At 39.3% G+C, this 27,090-nt stretch overlaps 1 protein-coding gene and 2 pseudogenes across 2 annotated transcripts; 2 read left to right on the top strand and 1 right to left on the bottom strand.

Annotated features, from left to right (window-relative positions):
- On the top strand, positions 1–9,279 carry LOC129764857 (rRNA N6-adenosine-methyltransferase ZCCHC4). Of its 2 annotated transcripts, none has more exons than XM_055764396.1 (4): positions 1–144; positions 408–634; positions 1,448–1,890; positions 3,278–9,279. In XM_055764396.1, the coding sequence occupies exons 1-4, from the start codon at positions 141–143 to the stop codon at positions 4,017–4,019; spliced, it is 1,416 nt and encodes a 471-aa protein (XP_055620371.1). In that variant the 5' UTR covers positions 1–140; the 3' UTR covers positions 4,020–9,279. The 2 variants fall into 2 exon arrangements, with proteins under 2 accessions (XP_055620371.1, XP_055620372.1); XM_055764397.1 differs by lacking the exon at positions 1–144 and adding an exon at positions 157–352.
- On the bottom strand, positions 6,731–20,258 carry LOC129766331 (dnaJ homolog subfamily C member 7-like; annotated as a pseudogene).
- On the top strand, positions 17,900–22,375 carry LOC129766330 (DNA damage-binding protein 1-like; annotated as a pseudogene).
- The last annotated feature ends 4,715 nt before the right edge of the window (positions 22,376–27,090 follow it).

Below are 27,090 nucleotides of genomic sequence, written 5' to 3'. Positions count from 1 at the left end.
TACTCGATTATAATTTCAGATATTCGATTATTTGAATTAATCGAACGATTAACCGACATCTCTAATTGACATTTCTCACGCGACTGGCTCCACCAGGAACTACTTACCGGAATAAAGGAAAAAACAGTACAAAATACGGAATGGGTGTGTTATTATAATGTTTTTGTAGGCAATACAGTTACAGCTTTGTATTGTATAGAAGAAAATCCACAGTTTATGGAAATAACAGCTTCATTTGTTTTTCTTATAATGCAGATTTTAGCTATAAACAACATGTGAAAAAAATAGATACAACCTGTATTGGAACATGATATTTTTACTCACTAATTAGCCTAAATAGTAGCCTAGCGTTGTATTTATACTTGAGCATTAACTGTATTCGAAACCTTATTTGATTTTTGTTTCAGCGCCAGTGAGAATAATTTTGAATGACCTAACGGAGAATCCTACTTGCGAACATGGGCCAACTGTATTATTTCAAATAACCAACGACAGCGATCGCCCCGAAGAGGAGTATTTTGCGTGTACAGCTAGTCGCAATGGTGAATGTTCATTTCATATTAAAAAGAATGGAGAATCGCGTTATATGCGCAATGAGGTGAAAACATCGATTGCAACAGAAATGTTTACCGAGGTATGTTTGAGTCATTTAGTGCGTAAGAAACCACCGAATCATGGACACTAGGATGAGTAATTTTCTGTGGAAGTCACTGTGCCCATTAGTTTGATCTAATGTGGTAACCACGATATAAGCGATACATTAAAGCCTCGTTATTGGATTCAATGTATCGTGATACACACATCATTCATCGTTAACTAGACAATCCGGTATGACTCGTGCATCTATGCACCAAATATTGCGATCGCTTGATCACCGCGCAAAGAACGCATGTGTCGTAATACATTTATTCTGATGTACATCTACACGTAACATTTATTCTGATGTTCATCTACACATAACTAAAGTTTAGCTTTAGATTTAGAATAACTACCATTAGAGTACAAAAGACTGAAAGTATACGATCTTGCCAATGTGGTTTAGTCAGAGACCGAGGTGACTCTCGGTGGTTAGATCTCAATTTAGCAAAAATTGACCACCAAGAATGATAAATTCAAAACCAAATGCGATTGTTACACAGTGATAGAGGCGATTGTGACCTGTTATTGGACATATCAACAAACACATTACAATGTAAAAACATGTTAAAACAGGAAAATCATTGAAAATCTAACTCATAACCATTAGAAAAGGGTGCAAAATACATAATCTGGTAAAAATGTTGGAAAATGTTTAAAAACACTCCAAAAAATTAATCGTGTTGTAGAAACAAACTTGCACAAAGGATATTGACCAAAATGTCCAATTAGAATTCACTTATTCTCGTCGCATTACAGGTCTGTCCAATTGGAGGGAAATCACTGTATTCAGTATTCGTTTATTTTTCAGGTACGCAACGCAGAGGCTTCTCAAAAGATGTATTGTATCACGTGTCAAAAATTATTGCTGAAGTCAGATTTAAGTTACCACAAAAATCATAGGGTTTATGATGAACTAGACGAAGAGACACTAAAGGAACCTACGCGTGTTTTACTACCATTAAGCCGTGACGGTAACGAAGCGCAATATTTTTTTACTGATAGTGCATTGCACTGCTTCGAAAGCATCTTTAGACATCTAATGATTACAAAAGTACTATGCGTTGGAGCACCCAGATTGCATGAATACCTCTCCACTAAAACTAATATTAGTTCGTTGTTACTGGACATTGATGAACGATTCCGTTGGTTCTACGATGAAGATCACTTCGTTCATTACAACATGTTCAATCATTACTTTTTCAACGGGCAATGTGCAGAAAATGTCTTCGGAAATTTTTTATTGAATCCTGGGTAAGTTTCTTCTGTATCCCCTTTCACCATCATCATTTGCAATACTTATTTATAAATAATATATTACCAACAAGCATTTTAAGTAGTTATAACAGTTGATTATCCTGAGCTGTTACTTCTTTCATTTTCAAAAATCTTTTAATGACGACACTAACGTTCCACAGGAATTTTGCCTTTGCAACTTCTAATACCAGTAATAACTTATATACCGCGATTCTCTTCAACCTTCTATCATTACGCTATTCAAAAACCTCTATCATTACACATGAAAAACGCAATGTTTTTCAGATGCCAGAATGTGTTGGATGATAAATTATATTTTTAATATATACTAGCTGACCCGGCAAAGTTCGTCCCGCACAAAATTTATTTTTTTGTTATCAATACATTCAAACATTCACGTTTTCTTACTAAGCGCAAGTTCATGAGTCCAATCGCAGAACTGTTCATTGATTGATCTTCTAATCGACCCCGTTGAATTTACTTTTTACTAAAAAATTCCTATACTTCTACCAAAACTCATCATTATATTTTTTTTATCCCATTTATTTATTTATTAGGCCCATTAGCATTTTAGCTGTAACAGAGCCGGGTTTTAATCGTGTACATGTACATATGTTTATGTTTCTATAAACTGTAAATTACACAGTAGTTAGTAGTAGTCATTTAGGCGTTAAGTTTTCTGTTCCATTATATTATGGTAAATTACACAGTAGTAGCCATTTCGGCGTAAGGGTATTCTTTCTGTTCTTCCATTGTTCAGCAGACCGGTCAGCGGAGACAGTTGATATTGATCATTGTTGGGTTATTTATAGAACAGTAGCCCGATGTTTCTTGCAGAGCAGAGCAGTTGTATGGATGAATCGATCTAATTTCGACCGTGGATCGATCTCCATCGCTGATGATGTTTGCGTGGACGTAGTTATTCTATAACAACACAAAGATGGTCAATTGAGGGTCCTGAGTTTGAACTCACGACCGATCGCTTAGTACGCGAACGCGTAACCAAGTGGCTACGAAGACCCCCTTCATCATTATAATATCAAACTATTTTCCGACACAATTCTGGTTCAAGATTTTTCAACCACTTGCAAATAACATGTTTCTTCGTTACATGGAATAAATGTTTGATACAAAAAATATGATAGAATAAAGACAGACCCCTCCCCTCTTCTCCCCTTAAAGAGGGGGGAGGAGTGTCTATTCATCACAGAAACGTTTCGTGCCCCCTAAAATATTCACATGCCAAATTTGGCTCCATTAGCTTGATTAGTTTTCGAGTAATGCAGAAATTTGTTTTACATTTGTATGACAGCCCACCCTTTTCTACGTGCAGTGTATTTAATTATTTTTCCTTATTTCTGTACTAATAGCTTTGTTACACCAGTTTTTCCCACAGAATATGTATCTTTACTGATCCTCCCTTCGGATGCCGTACCGAGTTGCTAGCGAATGCCATAAGAACAATAAATCAATCGTACAACAGAATCAATTCAACTACTCAAGAAATACTGCCGGTATTCTTGATATTTCCTTATTTCATGGAAAACTACGTACAAAAAGTAATGAGTGCTATGGAAATGACGGACTATCAGGTTAATTACAGCAACCACGACAAATTCCACGACGGTAAAAGCGGATTAAAAAACGGTACCCCGGTTCGAATGTTTACCAATGTTCCCATGGATTCGTTCTCTCTACCTGCTGATCAAGGATACAAGTATTGTTCAAAGTGTAGAAGATACACTCATATATCCAATTCACATTGCTCTATATGTAAAATGTGTCCTTCGAAAAACGGATCCACCTATCGTCATTGTTTGAAATGCAATTGGTGTGTTAAACCAAACTACAAACACTGCAACCGTTGTGGGAGATGCACCCAAATACAGGGACATGTTTGCCATTCCTACGTGAACCAAATAACGTGTAGAATTTGTACAACGAAAGGCCATACAGAGAAAAATTGTGTTTATTGGAAAATTAAACATAAGAAGTTCAATACAGGCTGCCTAATATGTGGTGGAAAATCTCATATAATCAAGCACTGTAAACTGCGCAAACAGCGTTTAAAAGAAAAATATTTTCTTGGCAATTATTCCAACTCAATTAACAATATTGTAGAATAACACCCTTATTCTCATTTTTGAACGAATAGGAAACGTACGCAAATACCATCATTGTTTTCGAACGAGCCATTCGTCGTATTTTAATTTACAGTCGTACTAGATCATATTATTGGTGTGCTTATTTGAATAAACTACATTATCGACATTGATGACAGCTGTTTACATTTTTTACACTTCTGTTCTGTTTTTGTTTGAGCTTGCTCGGATGGAGGAGCTAACCGAGCTTGGTGCCGCCTATACCCAAATAACTCATCTTTCTTCCCGGCTGGGCAATCTATGGAATTTGCGTTCACCCACTCTGCGCAACAATCACTTCGTCTATCTGCCCCGGGATCTCACAGTGCTCAGGCTGGTATTTCTCGACATCAGCAACAATATTGCTATCCTGCCGGTGGAATTTCGACAAATGCGCTCGCTGGTCGATCTAGAACTGTCGAACAACCCGAATACCTCACCACCAGCAAGCAATAGTAAAATACCCATTCCAAATGGCACCCCGAAAAAGGCGGCCGTGTCTTACAGCAGCTGTACGGATTACGCATACGTGAAGACGAACAGTCCCTACAAGGCGTCCACTGGCATTCTGACCCATAACAGCGTTCCTACTTCGATTTCGAAGCCAACGGTAAACGGGGGAAACCAGAAGCCAATCTCTGCAACCGTTGAAACCTAACAAGTGGGTTGGAGTTAATTTGTAACGATATTATGTTTCGCGATAAGTTAACCCACGTTTCTCGTACTGGCAATATCCCAAGAAAGGCTTCTCACATTTGGCACAAAGTTCTGAAACAATAATATTATATGAACAAGTGCCAACTTCTGGAAACTAGACTGAACCTGGAGGCAATCGCCAACGAGATTGACACGGTTCAATGCTGTTGCTCGACGAAAGTAGGTAGTAACCTATGCGGATTTATTTATCTGAACGCTCTTCGTTCAAGTGTCAGACATTGATTGATCTTATACATAGTTCCAAGCAGATGAATAATGTTACATATATTTCAAGTGCTGGAGCGTTGCATCTGGCAACTGAATGCAAATAAAAAACTTTGACGAGTTTAATGCTGGCTCTAGATATTCGGATGGATTGATCATCGGTTTACAGCTTCAAAATATAATTTATTAATAAAACTTAGCTCGATCGAACCATTTCTCCTGGGATTTATTTACAATCCCGCTTTGCATCACACTGCTTGAACAGTGGAAGAAGCAATCCTAAGTGTGACACATTTGCTTAGGGATTAACTATAAAAAAAAGTTGCTTCAATAGCTGGAATACATTGGGTCGTTCTAAGTGGGAAATTAACTTTAACGCCTCTGGGATCTCGATCTCTGCACATGTTAGCAGCAAACATCGCTACCTTGACACGATCCTTTCGGAAATATTGTGTAAATTGTCAATTGGCGAAAATATTCGCCAACAGTTCCACTAAAATGCAATTCATTATCCACAGCGCTAGGCAAGTATCCACAAGAATGTCTGGGCTGAACCGATGTTATCGACTTTGCGAAAGATTCCATAAAAAAAAAAGATTTAGGTTGAATTCTAAGTCTTCCAGTGGCATGGTTGAAAAACTCCAAAGCAGCGTTGATAAATCTATGGCGCGGAAGTAGTTTCTTTGTTGATTTCTGTTTCGATGTGTTTGGATAATTCGGTCAGAAATAAGCGGTTCAAACAGCCGTATGGCACCCGCCATGTTTTTGATGCCAACATCTCACACGTTAGAAGTATTTGTTTTTTTCAAAACAGCGATCCGCGTTGACGGCAGTGAGCTTCGTTTACTAGTTTAGGGGAGCGTCAAAGAACAGCTGATTTTCAGTCGGAGTGAACGTTTTCAATATTAAAATTATGAATGAAAATTAGCTTTCTCATATCAAATTAGTATTCTGTTTAAATTAAAAACAGTTTTGTTTGCAGGTGGGGAAAAAGTCTCATACGAAAATTGTTTATGAAGACAACTTGATATTATAAAGAAAAAAATCAGCAACAATGTTGGAATTGTATGACCATATGGTTGAATGAAAGTCAGAAATACGTGTTTCTAATAATTAAATAACATAATGTGAAAATTTTCATTCAAATTTTAAAATTTGAAAACCGGCTTCGTGTCTACTAATCTGGTAGAGATTACACTAACGATTTTGGGACCCAAATTATGACTCAAACTTGAAGTCGCCACCAGACGTCGACGTTATCGCGAATTACCAATTTACCACCATCTGACATATCGTGATGTCGATGATGAACTTTTACAGCAGAGGGATAGTGAGATAGGCGGTGACGGTAGGTAGAGTGAGATAGCGATAATCGTGTCATACACCTGGGTTCAAATCATCGTCCCATATAAGGTTATCAAAGATATATGCGAAAAGATGAGACAGCCCTTGGAAATCAAAACATTTCCCATGGCTTTGTACAATATTTCTAGGGAATGAGTATGAATTAGGTTTACAATAAAAGGAATCAAGTAAAGTCAATCGTTCCTACCGTATTTTTTCCATGATTTCTTCGGAACAAATCTGATTCATTTGGGACATTTCACCAATGTGACAAACAAGGCTGAATCACTTTCTTCAAAGTTCAAAAACTTCAAAGTTGTCAACCGGTCAAGAAACAATTCGGAAAAATTTATTAGCAAAAAAAAACAGAATATTATTAACACTAGAGACTGTTGTTTATAATTAGTTATTTTTTTTTTTCATTTTCTCTATTACAAGTACAGTCTATTTAATTTCTGTTGTGTTTCTTGCATGCAAAATGAAGCGGAAAGTGAAATTACTGTTGCTTCCTCCGAAGCCTCCACCAAAACTTGTATCTGCTCCTCGGAATTGGAAGAACTGTCGGAACATGTGCTGTGGGTCAATGTCTGAAAGTAAAACATGTTAAGTGTGATTCGCATACAACATCAACGTCACGTTTACGTTCAGTCATGTCACGTTGCGTCAATTATTCTTCCATGGAATTCCTATTGAAGCATTCACATACACCAGCAACGGCAAGTCGAAGTTCCCGTTGCCGGTGTATGTGAATGTTTGCATAAGAACTGCTTGGAAGAATAATGTGCGATCCACATAGAACGTTACGGAAAAGAATGTCTACGTTCCGTCACCGTCTCCACCAATTCACACATGCAGTCTATGCTTGCAGCAGCACCGTCACGTCAAATGTCAAACGAATGATTCATTTAATGTTATTCATGGTGTCGCCACCTACAACAGTCCTCAGTTGCAATGTCCTCTTTCGAATGAGCATGCCTGAATCAGTTCTAAATTTAAGATAAATTCAATGGAAATCATTGAAATATATAACGTAAATGCTTAAACCCCGTAGTTCTGACCTTTATCCAACAATAATAATATATAGACTATGTTTCTCAACTAGTCACGAATGATTTTGACTTCGGAATTTGGAACTAAGAGATATGTTGGCATAAAAAATATAACCAAAACAAAACAAAAGTCGAGACACAAAGCCCAGACAAAAACCCAACGAATCGTCCGTCTCCGTCAATTATTCTTTTCTACAAATCCTGCCGGTCGTTTTCGTTGAACGTATACTGACGGGTCGTTACGTTGCCGGTGTATGTGAATGTTTTCATAAGAACTGCATGGTAGAATAACTGACGTAACGGAACGTGAACGTAACGTGGATGTTGTATGTGAATCGCACTTAATTGACGCAACGTAACGGGACGGAACGTGAACGTGACGTGGATGTTGTATGTGAATCGCACTTTATTCGGTCGCTGAACTTTTCCTCCCACCTAAAAAAATCAACAACGTGACTGTTCAAGATCCTCAATGTCATATTCACTACCGTATCGTGTTTTCATGCCAGCATCAGATAATACCAGCTGTATGTCCCCACGCCTTGTTTTTGGTGCCAACATCTCAAACATCAAAAGTATTTGTTTTCTTCAAAATCCGCGATCCGCGTTGGCGGCATTGTGCTTCGTTTACTAGTTTAGGGGAGTGTCAACGAATAGCTGATTTTAAGTCGGAATGAACGTTTTCAAATTTAAAATTATGAATGAAAATTAGCTTTTCTATATCAAATTAGCATTCTATTTGAATTAAAAACATTTTTGTTTGCAGGTGGTGAAAAAGTCTCATACGAAAATTGTTTATGAAGACAATTTTATATTATAATAAAAAAAAATCAGCAACACTTTTGGAATTGTATAGCCATATGGTTTAATGAAAGTCAGAAATACGTGTTTCAAGTAATTAAATAACATGATGTGAAAATTTTCATTCAAATTTTGAAATTTAAAAACCGGCTTCGTGTCTTCTAATCTGATAGAGATTACACCAACGAGTTTGGGATACAAATTATGTATGGCCCTAATTTGAAGTCGACACCACCGCGAATTACCAATTTACCACCATCTGACATATCGTGATGTCGATGATGAACTTTTACATCAGAGGGATAGTGAGATATGCGATGACGGTAGGTAGAGTGAGATAGCGATAATCGTGTCATACACCTGGATAATACTGTGTACGCTTCGCCTACTTCCTTGAATTTCAATTCCTACTCCTTTTTCTCTTCCTCCGAAAAGTTCGCATAACGATTCGGGTGATGAAACTGCGCACGGTTACGATAAGCCTTTTTGATCTCATCTTCGGTGCTTGTTTCGAAACGCCTAATATTTTGTATTAATCCTTGCGCTTCGATTTCTTCAACTACAGCTTTGCATCTTTGAGTGAAGTCTTTAATTCTAATTCGTAATCTTTAACACATTCCTCGATTTTTTTTTTGTTAATCCAAAATATATATTTTTATTAAGGCTCATATGGCGTCAACCTGACGGGGCCGGGAGTTCAATATTTCGACAATGTTTGCCTTATAACTATGTTAGTAATATGCAACCGATTACTCGCGGTTGGCTCGAGGTTAGTATTACAAGTGTTTTCGTAATTGTGATGTTGCTGTCTCCAATGCTCTGTACCTGTGCCCGACACGGGATATTGGGATGCAGCTGACCATTAATCAGCAACGCCCCCCTAGTCTGTACCCCATATCTAGCGTGGTGCGTCTTCTCGACTCGAGGAATCCAGGATAGAATGGTCACTAGCCGGCGCAAACATCAGCTCGTGTAGAGTTGTCATGAGCGGTACAACCTTTGGCTCTTATTGAATGATCAGTAGACTGCACAACCTTTGGCTCGTGTATCTGTAAAGAGTGTGTGTATGTATTGCCGCGACTAAGTAAAAGTTTATAGATCGGATAGGAGGGATATGAAACGGGGACACAACGAAGGAAACATCATTAAACGTTGACATCGGCGTTTCTGAGGAACAGGTATAGATGAAGCAGTAGATCTGGATCACGGCTACCTAAGATATCCCGGACGGGGATATCCGATTGTCTGCCTTTTGCTCTCAGTGCTCTAGAGAGTTAAGAGCGAGCGGCATGGAATCGGATACACGACCAGACAATATGCTCGGTGTCGTGGTAGCCATCGCCACAATCACATAGATTGTTTGCTGCGAGCCCAATGCGATAGAGATGCGCGTTTAGGTTGTAGTGATTGGATATAAGCCGAGATATCACGCGAATGAAATCACGACCTACATTCAATCCCTTAAACCAAGCTTTCGTCGAAACCTTAGGGATAATCGTGTGTAACCAGCGACCGAACTCATCTTCACTCCACATGCGCTGCCAACTAACGAGTGTGTCCTGACGAGGAATGTGAAAAAATTCGTTATAAGCCTTTCAAAAAGTGTGCCTTCTGAAGCGCCCACCTTAGCTAGCGAGTCCGCTTTCTCATTCCCCGGAATCGAACAATGAGAGGGAACCCATGCTAAGGTAATCTTGAATAATTTTTCGACCAAAACACTCAATAGATGTCTTATTCTTGGTAGGAAATAAGAATAGCGTTTATCAACTTTCATTGAGCGGATTGCCTCTATTGAGCTAAGACTGTCTGAAAAAATAAAATAATGGTCGATGGGCAGTGTTTCAATGATCCCTAGAGCATAGTATATCGCACCCATTTCAGCGACATACACGGAACAAGGATCTTTGAATTTGAAAGAGGCACTGGAATTTTCATTGAAGATGCCGAAGCCAGTGGACCCGTTTATGCATGAACCGTCAGTAAAGAACATTTTATCAGATCTAACTTTCCCATATTCTGCCGAAAATATCGGCGGAATATAATCTGAGCGTAGATGATCTGGGATTCCATGGATTTTTTGTCGCATGGACAGATCAAAATTGACAGAGGAATTGCAAAAGTATGGGAAGCAAAATTGGTTGGAGATGCCCGGTGAAGGGTGCACTTCATGGGTAAGGAAATCATGGTACAAAGACATAAAACTTGACTGAGGAGTCAGTTGGAGTAGATTTTCGAAGTTATGGATTCCAATGGATTCATGATCTTGCAACGGATGAGAAATCTGTAGGATAATTCTGTGAACCGAAGAGTAAGCAGGGGTACTCCTGCCAAGACTTCGAGACTCATCGTATGTGTCGAATGCAAACACCCCATGGCTATACGCAAGCAACGAAATTGTATTCTCTCCAGCTTGAGAATATGAATCCTGGCAGCTGATCGGAAGCAAAAACTGCCATATTCTAACACTGATAATATCGTTGTTTTGTACAACTGAATGAGGTCTCCTGGATGGGCGCCCCACCATTTTCCGGTTATTGTTTGGAGAAAATTGATTCTTTGCTGGCATTTCTGTTTCAAATACGCAATGTGTATTCCCCAGGTACATTTAGAGTCAAAATATAGTCCAAGGTATTTGAAAAGTCACAGGAGGGTTGTGTCCAAGATACGACCCCATAGTTGACGTAGGATTCCGTTAGGCTATCTGCTGCACGCTGATGTTGGATATGTTTGAAGAATTACATTGTTAAACTCTTCGATAATGATTTGGGTCCGTTTTGTCTGGTTGTTAGGTATTGTTTGTTCACTCCACTAGTGTCCATAATCAAGTGATAATGATAGAAGGATGGTGATTAGTCATTAGATGGTGCGTATCACGTACCACAGCCGCCCTCTGTGGTCCTGGACGAGATGGCGCCTGTGTTATGTATGGATGAAATAAAGAGAAAAAGCTCATCAAAGCAATATAAGATAATTATCATTATCGAACCCAATTTTTCTCACCAGAAAAAAGTGTTACTGTAGTATAGAGAAAATATATTTGCAATGGAAAAGTAATTTCTTTCATAATTTTTTTATTTTCTGAGTGTTTATTCAACCCATTTCCTTTTCGCTTTAAACCCAACGGAACACGATGCTACATGCCTCAATGCGAATTTGAATTGGGCTAACAGCACCCAATATGATATGTAGAGCATATGTGAAATCACTTTTTCGAATATTCCTTCATTTTTCCAATTTTGCTCGTCGCATGAACTTTCCTTGGGAGAAAAAAAATCAATCGAAATTCAATCGAAAGATTCTTATTGGAACGAAAAAACACTTGTTCATCGCTCCCAGCTGATTCGCCAGCACGTATGCAATCAGCAATACCCACACTAGTTACAATGAGCGCTATCCATTTGTGCGCTTCGTTAGTTAAACTATCGAGGGTTTTTACATGCTGATTTCTCCCAGAAACCATGGATTTGAAATCTCTGTTAGGGAATACATGTCGGTGGGAAAAAAGCTCCCTCTACTTTCATGTATCTGCAATGCCAATTTCCCCTAGGCAGCTTGGTTTAGATGTCTCTGTTTGGGACCTGCCGCATATGTCGTCAATTTCGACCTATCAGAAGTGGGTATTTCCGTTAGGATATGGGTTGAGATTTTTCAATTGTTCGATAGTTAGTTCATGACATATATTATTTTATTCAATGTGAAAAATTGTTATGGAGTGCCGAAATTGATTGACGTAAAAATCTCATCAATCCATCATGGATTGACTGAACAATAAGCATTTGAAATTGGACAATTTTCATGGTGCGCTCGATTTTCGATTTTCAATTTGTACCCCAATATGTTCCCGAAAGACGTAATCCTACGTCAAAAACAGGAAGTGGGTTATATCTATGGTATAACCGCAAGGGTGACGTAGGACTATCGTTGATTTAGAGATCATTTGTTTGAAGTTGAATCTGAATTCATTCTGAATGAATGAATATTTGGAGAACTTCGAAAACGAGAGCGTTACGTTGGAGCCACAAGGTTTTATGCATCCAATAATGGATACGGAAATATCCTACTGATGGGGAAGAATAATCTTCAGAAGCTATCCTGTTAATTGCGATTGATTGAAAAATCACAAAACCAAATGTATTTGGTCACAGTGTTTCATGGATAGAAAACATTAAAATAAACTCTTTCACATGAATGTAATTTTAAATTCCCAGAGGAACTGGCAGATTATTTTCAGTAACGATTAGATATTTCCACATTTTCCTCGATACTGGAAGCCCACCAGTGGTTAATGCTAACTCGATAACCATCTGTTAATAGCACTTGATTGAAACATATTTGGTCACAGTGTTACATGGATAGAAAACATTCAATTAAACTCTTTCACATGAATATATTTTGAAAATTCCCAAAGGAACTGGCAGATTATTTTCAGTAACGATTAGATATTTCCACATTTTCCTCGATACTGGAAGCCCACCAGTGGTTAATGCCAACTCGATAACCACATGTTAATAGCACTTGATTGAAACATATTTGGTCACAGTGTAACATGGATAGAAAACATTCAATTAAACTCTTTCACATGAATATATTTTGAAAATTCCCAGAGGAACTGGCAGATTATTTTCCAGCAATGATTAGATCTTTCCGGAACTTTCCCGATGCTGAATGGCATCCTAACGGAAAGAGTTCTGCGCGTGTATGTGTCGATCCTTTGCCGTCCACCTCCTCCAGCACGTTAGGCAACGATGTTGTCTTGTCGATGTCCTCACGAAAAATGAATGTGTCTCACCACCAGAATATCGCTTAAGTATGCTTTTTGTGTGTGATTGAATCGAGAGAAGGTGTGGTTTACGATGGCAATTTGGAAGGCAAACTAGAGGGGAATGAACTCTCTGAGCTCGGAACTTTCGGCGACTGAGCAATAATCGATTGCGGGCGCATACAATATTGGATACGGAAATATCCTACTGATGGGGAAGAATAATCTTCTGAAGCTATCCTGTTAATTGCGATTGATTGAAAAACCACAAAACCAAATGTATTTGGTCACAGTGTTACATGGATAGAAAACATTCAATTAAACTCTTTCACATGAATATATTTTGAAAATTCCCAAAGGAACTGGCAGATTATTTTCAGTAACGATTAGATATTTCCACATTTTCCTCGATACTGGAAGCCCACCAGTGGTTAATGCCAACTCGATAACCACCTGTTAATAGCACTTGATTGAAACATATTTGGTCACAGTGTAACATGCATAGAAAACATTCAATTAAACTCTTTCACATGAATATATTTTGAAAATTCCCAGAGGAACTGGCAGATTATTTTCCAGCAACGATTAGAACTCTTCCGGAACTTTCCCGATGCTGAATGGCATCCTAACGGAAAGCGTTCTGCGCGTGTATGTGTCGATCCTTCGCCGTCCACCTCCTCCAGCACGTTAGGCAACGATGTTGTCTTGTCGATGTTCTCACGAAAAATGAATGTGTCTCACCACCAGAATATCGCTTAAGTATGCTTTTTGTGTGTGATTGAATCGAGAGAAGGTGTGGTTTACGATGGCAATTTGGAAGGCAAACTAGAGGGGAATGAACTCTCTGAGCTCGGAACTTTCGGCGACTGAGTAATAATCGATTGCGGGCGCATACAATATTGGATACGGAAATATCCTACTGATGGGGAAGAATAATCTTCTGAAGCTATCCTGTTAATTGCGATTGATTGAAAAACCACAAAACCAAATGTATTTGGTCACAGTGTTACATGGATAGAAAACATTCAATTAAACTCTTTCACATGAATATATTTTGAAAATTCCCAAAGGAACTGGCAGATTATTTTCAGTAACGATTAGATATTTCCACATTTTCCTCGATACTGGAAGCCCACCAGTGGTTAATGCCAACTCGATAACCACCTGTTAATAGCACTTGATTGAAACATATTTGGTCACAGTGTAACATGGATAGAAAACATTCAATTAAACTCTTTCACATGAATATATTTTGAAAATTCCCAGAGGAACTGGCAGATTATTTTCCAGCAATGATTAGAACTCTTCCGGAACTTTCCCGATGCTGAATGGCATCCTAACGGAAAGCGTTCTGCGCGTGTATGAGTCGATCCTTCGCCGTCCACCTCCTCCAGCACGTTAGGCAACGATGTTGTCTTGTCGATGTTCTCACGAAAAATGAATGTGTCTCACCACCAGAATATCGCTTAAGTATGCTTTTTGTCTGTGATTGAATCGAGAGAAGGTGTGGTTTACGATGGCAATTTGGAAGGCAAACTAGAGGGGAATGAACTCTCTGAGCTCGGAACTTTCGGCGACTGAGCAATAATCGATTGCGGGCGCATACAATATTGGATACGCAAATATCCTACTGATGGGGAAGAATAATCTTCTGAAGCTATCCTGTTAATTGCGATTGATTGAAAAACCACAAAACCAAATGAATTTGGTCACAGTGTTACATGGATAGAAAACATTCAATTAAACTCTTTCACATGAATATATTTTGAAAATTCCCAAAGGAACTGGCAGATTATTTTCAGTAACGATTAGATATTTCCACATTTTCCTCGATACTGGAAGCCCACCAGTGGTTAATGCCAACTCGATAACCACCTGTTAATAGCACTTGATTGAAACATATTTGGTCACAGTGTAACATGGATAGAAAACATTCAATTAAACTCTTTCACATGAATATATTTTGAAAATTCCCAGAGGAACTGGCAGATTATTTTCCAGCAACGATTAGAACTCTTCCGGAACTTTCCCGATGCTGAATGGCATCCTAACGGAAAGCGTTCTGCGCGTGTATGTGTCGATCCTTCGCCGTCCACCTCCTCCAGCACGTTAGGCAACGATGTTGTCTTGTCGAAGTTCTCACGAAAAATGAATGTGTCTCACCACCAGAATATCGCTTAAGTATGCTTTTTGTGTGTGATTGAATCGAGAGAAGGTGTGGTTTACGATGGCAATTTGGAAGGCAAATTAGAGGGGAATGAACTCTCTGAGCTCGGAACTTTCGGCGACTGAGCAATAATCGATTGCGGGCGCATACAATATTGGATACGGAAATATCCTACTGATGGGGAAGAATAATCTTCTGAAGCTATCCTGTTAATTGCGATTGATTGAAAAACCACAAAACCAAATGTATTTGGTCACAGTGTTACATGGATAGAAAACATTCAATTAAACTCTTTCACATGAATATATTTTGAAAATTCCCAGAGGAACTGGCAGATTATTTTCCAGCAATGATTAGAACTCTTCCGGAACTTTCCCGATGCTGAATGGCATCCTAACGGAAAGCGTTCTGCGCGTGTATGTGTCGATCCTTCGCCGTCCACCTCCTCCAGCACGTTAGGCAACGATGTTGTCTTGTCGATGTTCTCACGAAAAATGAATGTGTCTCACCACCAGAATATCGCTTAAGTATGCTTTTTGTGTGTGATTGAATCGAGAGAAGGTGTGGTTTACGATGGCAATTTGGAAGGCAAACTAGAGGGGAATGAACTCTCTGAGCTTGGAACTTTCGGCGACTGAGCAATAATCGATTGCGGGCGCATACAATATTGGATACGGAAATATCCTACTGATGGGGAAGAATAATCTTCTGAAGCTATCCTGTTAATTGCGATTGATTGAAAAACCACAAAACCAAATGTATTTGGTCACAGTGTTACATGGATAGAAAACATTCAATTAAACTCTTTCACATGAATATATTTTGAAAATTCCCAAAGGAACTGGCAGATTATTTTCAGTAACGATTAGATATTTCCACATTTTCCTCGATACTGGAAGCCCACCAGTGGTTAATGCCAACTCGATAACCACCTGTTAATAGCACTTGATTGAAACATATTTGGTCACAGTGTAACATGGATAGAAAACATTCAATTAAACTCTTTCACATGAATATATTTTGAAAATTCCCAGAGGAACTGGCAGATTATTTTCCAGCAATGATTAGAACTCTTCCGGAACTTTCCCGATGCTGAATGGCATCCTAACGGAAAGCGTTCTGCGCGTGATGTGTCGATCCTTCGCCGTCCACCTCCTCCAGCACGTTAGGCAACGATGTTGTCTTGTCGATGTTCTCACGAAAAATGAATGTGTCTCACCACCAGAATATCGCTTAAGTATGCTTTTTGTGTGTGATTGAATCGAGAGAAGGTGTGGTTTACGATGGCAATTTGGAAGGCAAACTAGAGGGGAATGAACTCTCTGAGCTCGGAACTTTCGGCGACTGAGCAATAATCGATTGCGGGCGCATACAATATTGGATACGGAAATATCCTACTGATGGGGAAGAATAATCTTCTGAAGCTATCCTGTTAATTGCGATTGATTGAAAAACCACAAAACCAAATGTATTTGGTCACAGTGTTACATGGATAGAAAACATTCAATTAAACTCTTTCACATGAATATATTTTGAAAATTCCCAAAGGAACTGGCAGATTATTTTCAGTAACGATTAGATATTTCCACATTTTCCTCGATACTGGAAGCCCACCAGTGGTTAATGCCAACTCGATAACCACCTGTTAATAGCACTTGATTGAAACATATTTGGTCACAGTGTAACATGGATAGAAAACATTCAATTAAACTCTTTCACATGAATATATTTTGAAAATTCCCAAAGGAACTGCCAGATTATTTTCCAGCAATGATTAGATCTTTCCGGAACTTTCTCGATGCTGAATGGCATCCTAACGGAAAGAGTTCTGCGCGTGTATGTGTCGATCCTTCGCCGTCCACCTCCTCCAGCACGTTAGGCAACGATGTTGTCTTGTCGATGTTCTCACGAAAAATGAATGTGTCTCACCACCAGAATATCGCTTAAGTATGCTTTTTGTGTGTGATTGAATCGAGAGAAGGTGTGGTTTACGATGGCAATTTGGAAGGCAAACTAGAGGGGAATGAACTCTCTGAGCTTGGAACTTTCGGCGACTGAGCAATAATCGATTGCGGGCGCATACAATATTGGATACGGAAATATCCTACTGATGGGGAAGAATAATCTTCTGAAGCTATCCTGTTAATTGCGATTGATTGAAAAACCACAAAACCAAATGTATTTGGTCACAGTGTTACATGGATAGAAAACATTCAATTAAACTCTTTCACATGAATATATTTTGAAAATTCCCAAAGGAACTGGCAGATTATTTTCAGTAACGATTAGATATTTCCACATTTTCCTCGATACTGGAAGCCCACCAGTGGTTAATGCCAACTCGATAACCACCTGTTAATAGCACTTGATTGAAACATATTTGGTCACAGTGTTACATGGATAGAAAACATTCAATTAAACTCTTTCACATGAATATATTTTGAAAATTCCCAAAGGAACTGGCAGATTATTTTCAGTAACGATTAGATATTTCCACATTTTCCTCGATACTGGAAGCCCACCAGTGGTTAATGCCAACTCGATAACCACCTGTTAATAGCCGCGCGTGTATGTGTGTGTAGCGATGTCTTCCCAGGGAACCGTTTGTGGCATCACTCTCCTCCTGATAGATTCCCTTCTGGCCTAGGGTGCACAAACAGGCTCTTGGTGACACCGTTCATCCGCGCTTTCATGAAAAATAAAGAGCTTCACCGCAACAGCGACAACATGCTCCAATCGCTGTTCAATTAGAACTGAGTGGATTTCCGAGCGCCGCTCGCTTATATACCGATTGGTGATTTCAATAGCCTGTTTTGAAAGCAATTTTAAGACTATTGAAACAAGTTTTTGGATCAAAAAGTAACAAGTATATAACGCGTAGACATTTTATCTTTCGAATGAAGTGTTTATCATACCATTTCGTTCAGTTGTTTAGGAGCTATTAACGCTCAAAATCTCGGTCTCCGGCGTAACGCTTTCGTTTTCGAAACTTTGATTTTACACCCCGGTATAGAAATGAAAGACGTAGTCCTACGTCAAAACATCGAGTGCCTGATCGCTTTGCCGGATAGGTGAAGCTGGAATTGGGCGGGATCGTGCTTCCTAGAAAAAACGACCATTTCAGTTTTCTCCGTAGAGAATTCGATACCCAGCTTGAGAGCCCACGTGAACAGGTTGTTCAGGGTATCTTGCAAGGATTTTTGCAGAACGGCGGGATTAGTACCCGTGATGGAAATAACTCCATCGTCTGCAAGTTGTCTCAGCGTGCAGTTTCTAGTTAGACAATCATCCATATCATTGACGTAAAAACTGTACAAGAGGGGGCATAGGCAAGAGCCTTGTGGTAGGCCCATAAAACTGTATCGAGAAGATTTCAAGCTGCCATGATTGAAAAACATGTGCTTTTTTGAGAGTAAATTGTACAGGAAATTATTCAGAATTGGCGAAAGTCATCGATTATGAAGTTTCTCTGAGAGAATTTCCATGGAAACTGAATCAAATGCCCCTTTGATATCGAGAAAAACGGAAGCCATTTGTTCTTTACGAGCAAATGCGATTTGGATTTCAGAAGATAGCAGCGCGAGACAATCATTCGTCCCTTTACCTCGGCGAAAGCCAAAATGCGTATTTGACAGCAAATTGTTCGTTTCAACCCACTTGTCCAAACGAGGTAGAATCAGCTCCAGAAACTTGTTGAACGAGTTCAGCAAACGCTGTTTCGCCAAGTCGGGAAGATTCTTCAACAAGTTGAATTTAATCTTGTCCGACCCCGGAGCTGAATTGTTACATGAGAGGAGGGCAATTGAGAACTCTACCATCGAAAAATTCTCATAATCGCCTTGGAGCGGAATGTCGCGTACGACGTTTTGTGCAGGAACGGAATCGGGACAAACCTTTCTTGCAAATTTGAAAATCCAACGGTCAGAGTATTCCTCACTTTCATTTGTATGGTTCCAGCCACGCATTCTCCTAGCCGTATTCCAAAGAGTGCTCATAGCTGTCTCCCTTGACAAACCATTGACGAACTTCCGCCAATATCCACGCTTTTTTGCTTTAATCAGACCTTTTAGTTTGGCTTCTAGAGCTTGGTACTTTCGAAACCATTCCACTAATCCAGTTTTCCTGAATTTTTTGAAAGCGGATGATTTTTCAAGGTAGACCTTTGAACACTCCTTGTCCCACCAAAGTGATGGAGGGCGACGTCGGAAAGTGGTAGCAGGAACACGTTTCTTTTGAGCTTGAAGTGCGCTTTCGTAAATCAGACTCGATATAAAGTTATACTCTACGAGTGGAGGAAGTTCATGCATTGAAACAAGTGCTTCAGATATTATTACTGCAAATTTTCCCCAGTCAATATTTTTCGTGAGGTCATACGCAATATCGACTGACTCACGAGAACCTTATTCATTGGCGATCGATAAAATTATTGGCAGATGATCACTACCGTGGGGATCTTGGATTACATTCCACGTGCAATCCAGGGATAACAAAGAAGAGCAAAGTGCATACTTGTCCGTGCAGGAGGGTCGAAATTCACCAAATTGTAATGTAATTTTCCTCTATGTAATAGCGCTTTCATATATTTCTCATTTAGATTCAGCGCGCATGTGATAGCTCCCCGCAAATTGCTAAGTTTAGAGCTTACGTGCGCTTGATTGTAGTAGATTTTGCTGTTGAAATCCTTGTTCAAAGAGTCCAGCGCGAATGCCTCTGTGTATACTGTCTGTGTCTCTCTGAATTTCCCGGTATTGAACAAATCGTTCCCCCTTTCCTCCCATTCCTTCAGTTCAGTCGCATCCGGTAGTCCTGCTTGTCGTATGTCGTCATGACAGCTCTCTCGTTGAATTCATCCTCTCGACATTCCTTTTCACGTCAGTGATTGAACCTATCTCATACTGCGAGAATTGTCCTAATAGATCTTCCAGATGAAGCTCATTTCTATCCAGAATACGCAATTCCGTTAGAAACGTCATCGTGATGGTTTTGTATTCTATAAAAAGATCTATGAGCGTCACAATGTTGCCCTTTTTGACTTGGGCCAATCCGAGAATGAAGTTGACTACATAATCCAGCCGATTCCTATAATTCGCAGATGCTGCTCGGTGTGAAAAAAGGCAGTTCATGAAAAGCCAAATTCGTGGATCGAAATTATCACGGATTCGCTTCCGGAACATGTACGGCATTATCTTACCTCTGGTATTGGAAATGAAAGCTCCTCCAACAGTTCGATCAGTTTAGCACCGTATTTTTGTTATGTTCATTTAGGATAGTTATCTGTTCCACGGTCTTGGGCTGCAAAAACGTCCGATAAGGGTGCAGAAGGCGTTCCAGCCTAAATATCGTCATTATTCCACTTTGACCGCCGATGTACTTGACCGAATCTCAAAACAAAACAAAAGTGTAAAAATTTGAACATCTGTCATCGATGTCGATAAATCAGTATGTCCAGATAAATCTAGTACACAGAAATACGGCCGAAAATCAGAATAGCTTTTTCTTTGACGACGTATCGTATCCGACGAATGAATATACGGATACGGGCGTAAATGAGAATAAGGGTTATTGTCATCATAAATAAAATAGCATAGAACGAATGATGTTAATAACGAATTTACACCTTTATTCTCATTTACGGCCGTATCCGTATATTGATTCGTCGGATACGATACGTCGTCAAAGAAAAAGCTATCCTCATTTACGGCCGTATTTCTGTGTACTAGATTTTATTTTGGTAAACTGTTTTATCGACGGCAGATATTTTTCTTATTTACACTTCTGTTCTGTTTTGATTTGAGATTCGCAGTCTTCAAGTTTTCAAGTGAATCATAAGGTGTTTCTTAAATTAACGCAAATGCACTCGCGTGTCGCGACTTATTGTGCTATTCACCAAGATCTGAAGGGACGACACATCAAAACTCACGAAATAAATTTGAAGGATAGAACTTTCTTAAAATCGCCTGGAAACAGTATAACGTTGAGATAGAAGCAACGATGTTGATCCCGATGCCAACTCCACTTGGGGGACTAATTGTTATTGGATAAGAATCGGTAGTATACCACGATGACGATTGAAGCAGGCAAGTTGGTGCACAAAAGGTATGGAACGACCAATTGCCCATGTTCACAATAATAACATTATTTTCCCTTAACACTGTCACACTAGATTATGATGTAACATGTCTGAACATCTCTCCCTTGGACGAAAGCTCCAGCCGTTCGGAACTGGTTGCCCTTAATTATTGTGTGTCCTCGGAGACGGTTATATGTTTTACTTAGTCATGAAGAAAAATACAGACCAACACACCAAAAAAGTAACAATTGGAAGCCAGCCGACAATTCTGAAAACGTATCGGTATTTACCAAACGTTATTTACAGCTCTAACCACAAGCTAGTTCTCTCGAATGTCAACCTGAAGGAAATAAATCGTATGTGCTCACTTAATGCCGAAGCGTATCAGGACAGTTTGGCTCTTGCAATCAAAAATTCGGTTATTCTTGGTACAATTGATGAGATTTAAAGTTGCACATTCTAACGGTAACAGGGTGAGTCGCCACGTCATACCGCATATCAGGAAGTTTCTCAAGCATTCGATGTTATAACGGTGCGAATGCAACTTCAGGACTCGAGTGGTCTGACTCCTTCGAGACAGAGCGCGTCAACTCTGACGACAAATGTAACTTACTCGTGCAACATGGTACTGCTCAAGCCAGGAGCCAGCAGTGCCGAGTTTGGTCAAGAAGTTGAAATTGCACATCAATTCATGCAAACGGAGTATACTATGTCATTGATTTCGGAGAAGTTGGGTAACGACTCGAATGCATCGTCGTCACAGCACTGGTGTATCAAGCGGAACCGGAACACAAAGTAGGAAGGATTATCATCTATCACTACGCGGATGGAGCCCTCACTCAAGTTAGCGAGAAGGGAATCAAGAGCGCGTGCTATTCTTTCATTAAGTTCAATGACCGTGTATTGGCTAGCATCAATTCAACCGAACGATTGTATGAGTGGACTGATGATAAGGATTTGCGACTTGAATGTAAACATTTCAATAACGTGATGGATTATATTGTAAAACCAAGGATAAACTAGATTAATGCAATCACTTGGATTCCTCAGAGTAACAGTTTTTTTTAACAGGCGATTTCATTTTGGTGGGTGATTTGATTCGATCTGTCACGCTAGATAATTTTGAGGAGATCGCTCACGACTATCAACCAAATTGGATGCCAGCAGTAGAAATATTAGATGACAATGCCTTCCTCGGGAGGATATCAGAACAATCTATTTGTTTGCTAGTAGTAAATAGGGTTTCCGTAGCTCTGTTTATCATACGAACAATTTTTGTATTAATTTGAAGGGCCACATCAACGGACGACGTACGACAGCAAATGCTCAATTCCATCTCGGTAATATGATGAATATATTCCGCCACGGTTCGCTCGTGATGCAAAACATTGGTGAGCGTACGACGCCGACAACGAGCTGTTTGTTATTTTGGTCAGCTATCGGTCTGGTCACACGAATACCACCTGATTATGAATTATGAATTTCTTCGAAAGATACAAGAAAGTTTGACTGACACAGGGCCTGATTCTCTAATACACTACGAATACACTTCACGGTGGAAACGGTATGAAACGCATTCGCGATGACAACGGTACGGTGTCGACATCTGGATGCGAGATTAGTTTCCCACTAAATTTATCATTATAATATCAAATTATCTTCAGATTAAATTTTTGTATGAGATTATTATATCACATGAAGAAAACAAAGTTTTCCACTCACATTGAATACCAGTTTGATACGAAGAAGTTAATTTTCATTAATGATTTTTTATTTGAAAAGTGCTCATTCTGCCTGGAAACTCATCATTATCTTCGACACTTCACTAACTCGTAAAACGTAGTTCAATGGCGTGCCGTTTATTTCGTTTCCACCGTGAAGTGTATTCGAGAATCAGGCCCACAATCAAATCTGTTGGTAAGATTGATTATTCGTATTGGCATAGTTATCATACCGAAATGAAAACGGAACGTTGCGGGAGATTTATTGATGGAGACCTTGTAGAAGCTTTTTAGATTTAAGTCGGGGAAAAATGTACGATGCATTTGTATTGCAGATCGACGTGGATGAAACTAAGAAGGAAGTGGCCGAAGGTGATATAATCAATATTGTAGAAGACCTAACAAGAATACATTAGGATGTCCAGTGTTGATCATTATTATTCAATCGATGCTATCAGTTGTTTTCTGACACAAATGCTGGGAAAGCGAGATAATACACATTTTTCCAACAAAGTTTATTAATAATTCAACTCATTAAGAGAGAGTGATTGACAATAGAACCAGATCGAGCTAAGATCAAGCATTTCAACATTCCTCGCGAAAAATTATTTCATGTTTGTTGGATAATAAAGAAACACCAGTTAATGTACAAAGTTCGTACAACATCTCGTTATTTTGATTCGAATAGTCATGCACGGCGTATTTCTCAAAACTATTTAAGAGTTTTATCAAAACTTTATTACTTTTTGAATAAGAAGCATGGAATATTCAGGTGTAACGCGACATGCGTAGGGTGATGTTAGTGTTGGTGCTGTAATTGGAGTAATGAAAGATGTTATGATATACAATTTGAATGAAATGTAGTGGTATACCTATAAGGTTGGATATTTCCTAATGTTCACATCTATCCATCGGACACTACCAAGTGTCAAATCACCTTCTGGAGAAATGTCGGCCCTGTGAATGAACGAATAGGTTAGTTGACTTCGAACTCTTCCGAATGCGATCATATTACTTATTCGACTGCTTCTTTCGTTCGTGCTGATCCTGCAGCGGGGTGCGTGCTCCCCAAGCGAACCTACATTAGAACGACCAGCTGTAGCTCTTGCTGCTGTTGGTGCAACTGAAGGTGGTGGTGGTTTCCCACTGAAGCCTGTATGCATTGGAATGGGCGACCATTTGGGCGAATAGGGACCAATATTATCGTGCGGATCCTCCTGGGACCATCGCTTACAATCGAAACTTCCATCGCTTGTGCAGCCTTCCGGAGGAATTTTTCGACGAGATCGCCGATTTCCGTAGTAGTAGTAGTAGTCGATTTCTCCTTTTTGGCTGCCGCTGTTTCTAGATACTTGAACACGTGACTCGAGCAAAGCTAGGGGTAAAAGTTTCACATGAGAATAATTGAACCAGTTTTTAGGCAATATATGAGATGCTGACGCTTGCTGGTGGTGAAGTTAAACAACGGCTTTTCCAGAAAATATTTATTTTTTTTTAGATTGCAGTCTAAAAAAAATAACAAAGAGAAAAGAACGAACATTCGTTCCTATAATTTACAATCGTCTTATACTAATAAACTTGATGGGAGAACCTAACGACAAATCAATCGATGCAATTTTGCAAAACATAAATCAGGCAGTGAGAATTTGTATCAAGATTCCGCTTGCCCAACAAAATTTTACAATGATGAAACGAAGCACGTTATTATAAATAGTAATAAAAGAAAAAGAACAACCACAACATATGAAATATGATAATGAGGAACGGTAATATATAGTACAAAACAACATTAAATTTGAATGTTGCAAGAGATAACAATTTCTGCACTGGTAAATGCGTTGTAAGAATCCAGTTCTATCGTAACATGTAAGAAGTGATCTGTAGAATTCGATGCTTTCTAAGAACTTCTAGTACTCATGGGACCACCACGTTTCTGTTGACACAATTTTTGCGTGACAGAGAATAGTTGCTCCTGCAGACGGCTTTGCAGAGAAATATGTACCATTAGGATATTTGTCACCGGCCGGTTAGCAGTTTGACTAAGAACCAAAAGACTTCGCTGAATGTTTAGACAAATCGATTGTACGAATTGCTGCACGGCTGCATTTGGTTCACCGTTGTTAATCACAGCGGCAGCAATTCGACTGTTCTGATCACACTGAAGCTCACGTTGGGATGGAGAGTGCGGCTGTTGGGTTGATTGTTGCTGTTGTTGCATTTGTGGTGGATCAGTTGCATTCTCAACGTTGTTTTTCATGAGCAATCGGCGCAAAATATCGATCTGTTAGTTTTTGTGCTGAAAATTTGCATTAAAAATTAGTGGGTTATATCTATGATATAACCGCAAGGTTCACGTGGAACTACCTTAGCTTAGCAATCATTCGATTGTATTGATTAAATTCTTGATTGAATGAAACAGTTTCCAAATTCAATTGAGTTCAATATATTTGCTCTGTGAGTGAAAAAAATGAACAAATGCCGTGTAAAGTCAATTCATTTATTGTGATTGATTGTTCTTCGTTACAAGTAAATTTAATGACGGACCTTTTACGTTTGGTATGATGACTAGAACAAAATATATGTACGGAAGAATTATCAAACGTTTGATGAACCACCCTAAGGCTGAAAATCTTTCCAATAAAGACAAAAAAAAATTATCAAACGATTATTTTATTTTACATTTCCCTCTGAAGTGTGTTTACATTTCCCAAAAGTGTACATACTTCTCGAATCTCGAATTTGCTTGAAACTGGGAAGTTCATTCGCTTCTAGTGGCTGCACGATTTTCCCAGGTTCCTAAGTTTAGAAGATCATGTTAGGACAGACATATTCCACTCTGCACAAAGGCAAGCGAGGACAAAAGTACTCGCAGTTTGCATTTATTTGCAGAGCCGATTTCCCCAGAAACCTCGGTTTTGAAGTCTGTGTTAGGGAAACACATTTCAATCGGAACAAAAATACCCCCGATTTTTATGAATTCGCAATGCCGATTTCCCCACGCTTCATGGATTTGAAGTCTGTGTTAGGGGAACACATTCCAGTCGGAACAAAAATACCTCCGACTTGCATGAATTTGAAATACCGATTTCTCCAGGCACCTTGGTTTAGAAATCTCTATTAGGGAACACATTTCGGTGGGAACAAAAGCTCCCCCTACATTCGTGTGTTCTTTTTCTTCTTTTTGGCTTTAAGAGGGTTTAAACTTTTCAATTCACTCGCCTCTAGGCTCTTTCTTGTGCTTGCAATGCCGATTTCGCTGCTTGGTTTTAAAGTCTGTGTTAGGGAACATTTTTCGATGAGAACAAAAGTCCCCCTACTTTCATGTATTTGCAATGCCGATTTCCCCAAGGCTGCTTGGTTTTGATGGCCGTGTTAGGGAAACCGTAAATCGGGCCAATCAAAACGATGCAGTTAGGGCGTTTAGATAACGCCTAATATTTTACAGTTATTCAATTGTTTATCTAATGAAAAACAACATTTTGTTAGTTGCGATAGATGCGTAGAAATATTCCCTATCAAGTGATGCAAACATCTCTCCTATCCAGTACGAAATGTTCGAGCTATAAGCATTCGAAATCTTTCATTTTTTCCTGCATGTTCTGTGTTTAGGTTTTCATTTTACCCTCCATATATTCCGCTTAGACGTAGTCCCACGTCAAAATTGTTGCTGAGCAATCATATTACTGTTGACTTGATTTTGTGCTAGCATGTCGACTAATCGAAAGATACCTCAATCAACGCCTTATCTTCATCGAATCCACAAAGTTTGATTGTGTCCAGGCGAGAGGTAGGTCCTGCCGAAACCCATTCTGGCTCTTCCTCGTTTGCTGTATCTTGTTGTCATTGTTCATCTGCACTTATGTAGATTTTCACAGTAACATGTTGGTTCCGGTTGCTGAACTCGTAATTGCGACAGAACCTTGCTGCAAAATTTGACACAATAGGGTCATCTGCTGCTACAGGACGGCGGTTGCAGAGCAGGAATTTAGCGGACACACTGGTTGCATGTCCGATAGTATGATAGCCGGCAATCTGTAATTTAGAACAGCCGGATCTTATTCCTCTAGCGGAAGATTATCTGCATTCAACAATTTATAACAATTATATTATTGAGAGTACAAATCTTCCGGACATGTTTTAAGAAATCTCACCTGCTTTACACTTCGTTTTTATTAAGCCGCACAAATCAAAACTACAAACTCGAACTCGAACGTTCAGATAACT

The sequence above is a fragment of the Toxorhynchites rutilus genome, chromosome 2 (assembly GCF_029784135.1).
Source record: "Toxorhynchites rutilus septentrionalis strain SRP chromosome 2, ASM2978413v1, whole genome shotgun sequence".
Lineage (NCBI taxonomy): Eukaryota > Metazoa > Arthropoda > Insecta > Diptera > Culicidae > Toxorhynchites > Toxorhynchites rutilus.
This window is presented reverse-complemented; position numbering and strand designations above follow the sequence as displayed.

What these genes read in the sequence shown, in the direction of transcription:
- LOC129764857 (XM_055764396.1), top strand. An exon ending in CAACAGAAATGTTTACCGAG is followed by an intron (nt 635 to 1,447) that starts GTATGTTTGAGT and finishes TTTATTTTTCAG; the next exon opens with GTACGCAACGCAGAGGCTTC. An exon ending in AATTTTTTATTGAATCCTGG is followed by an intron (nt 1,891 to 3,277) that starts GTAAGTTTCTTC and finishes TTGTTACACCAG; the next exon opens with TTTTTCCCACAGAATATGTA.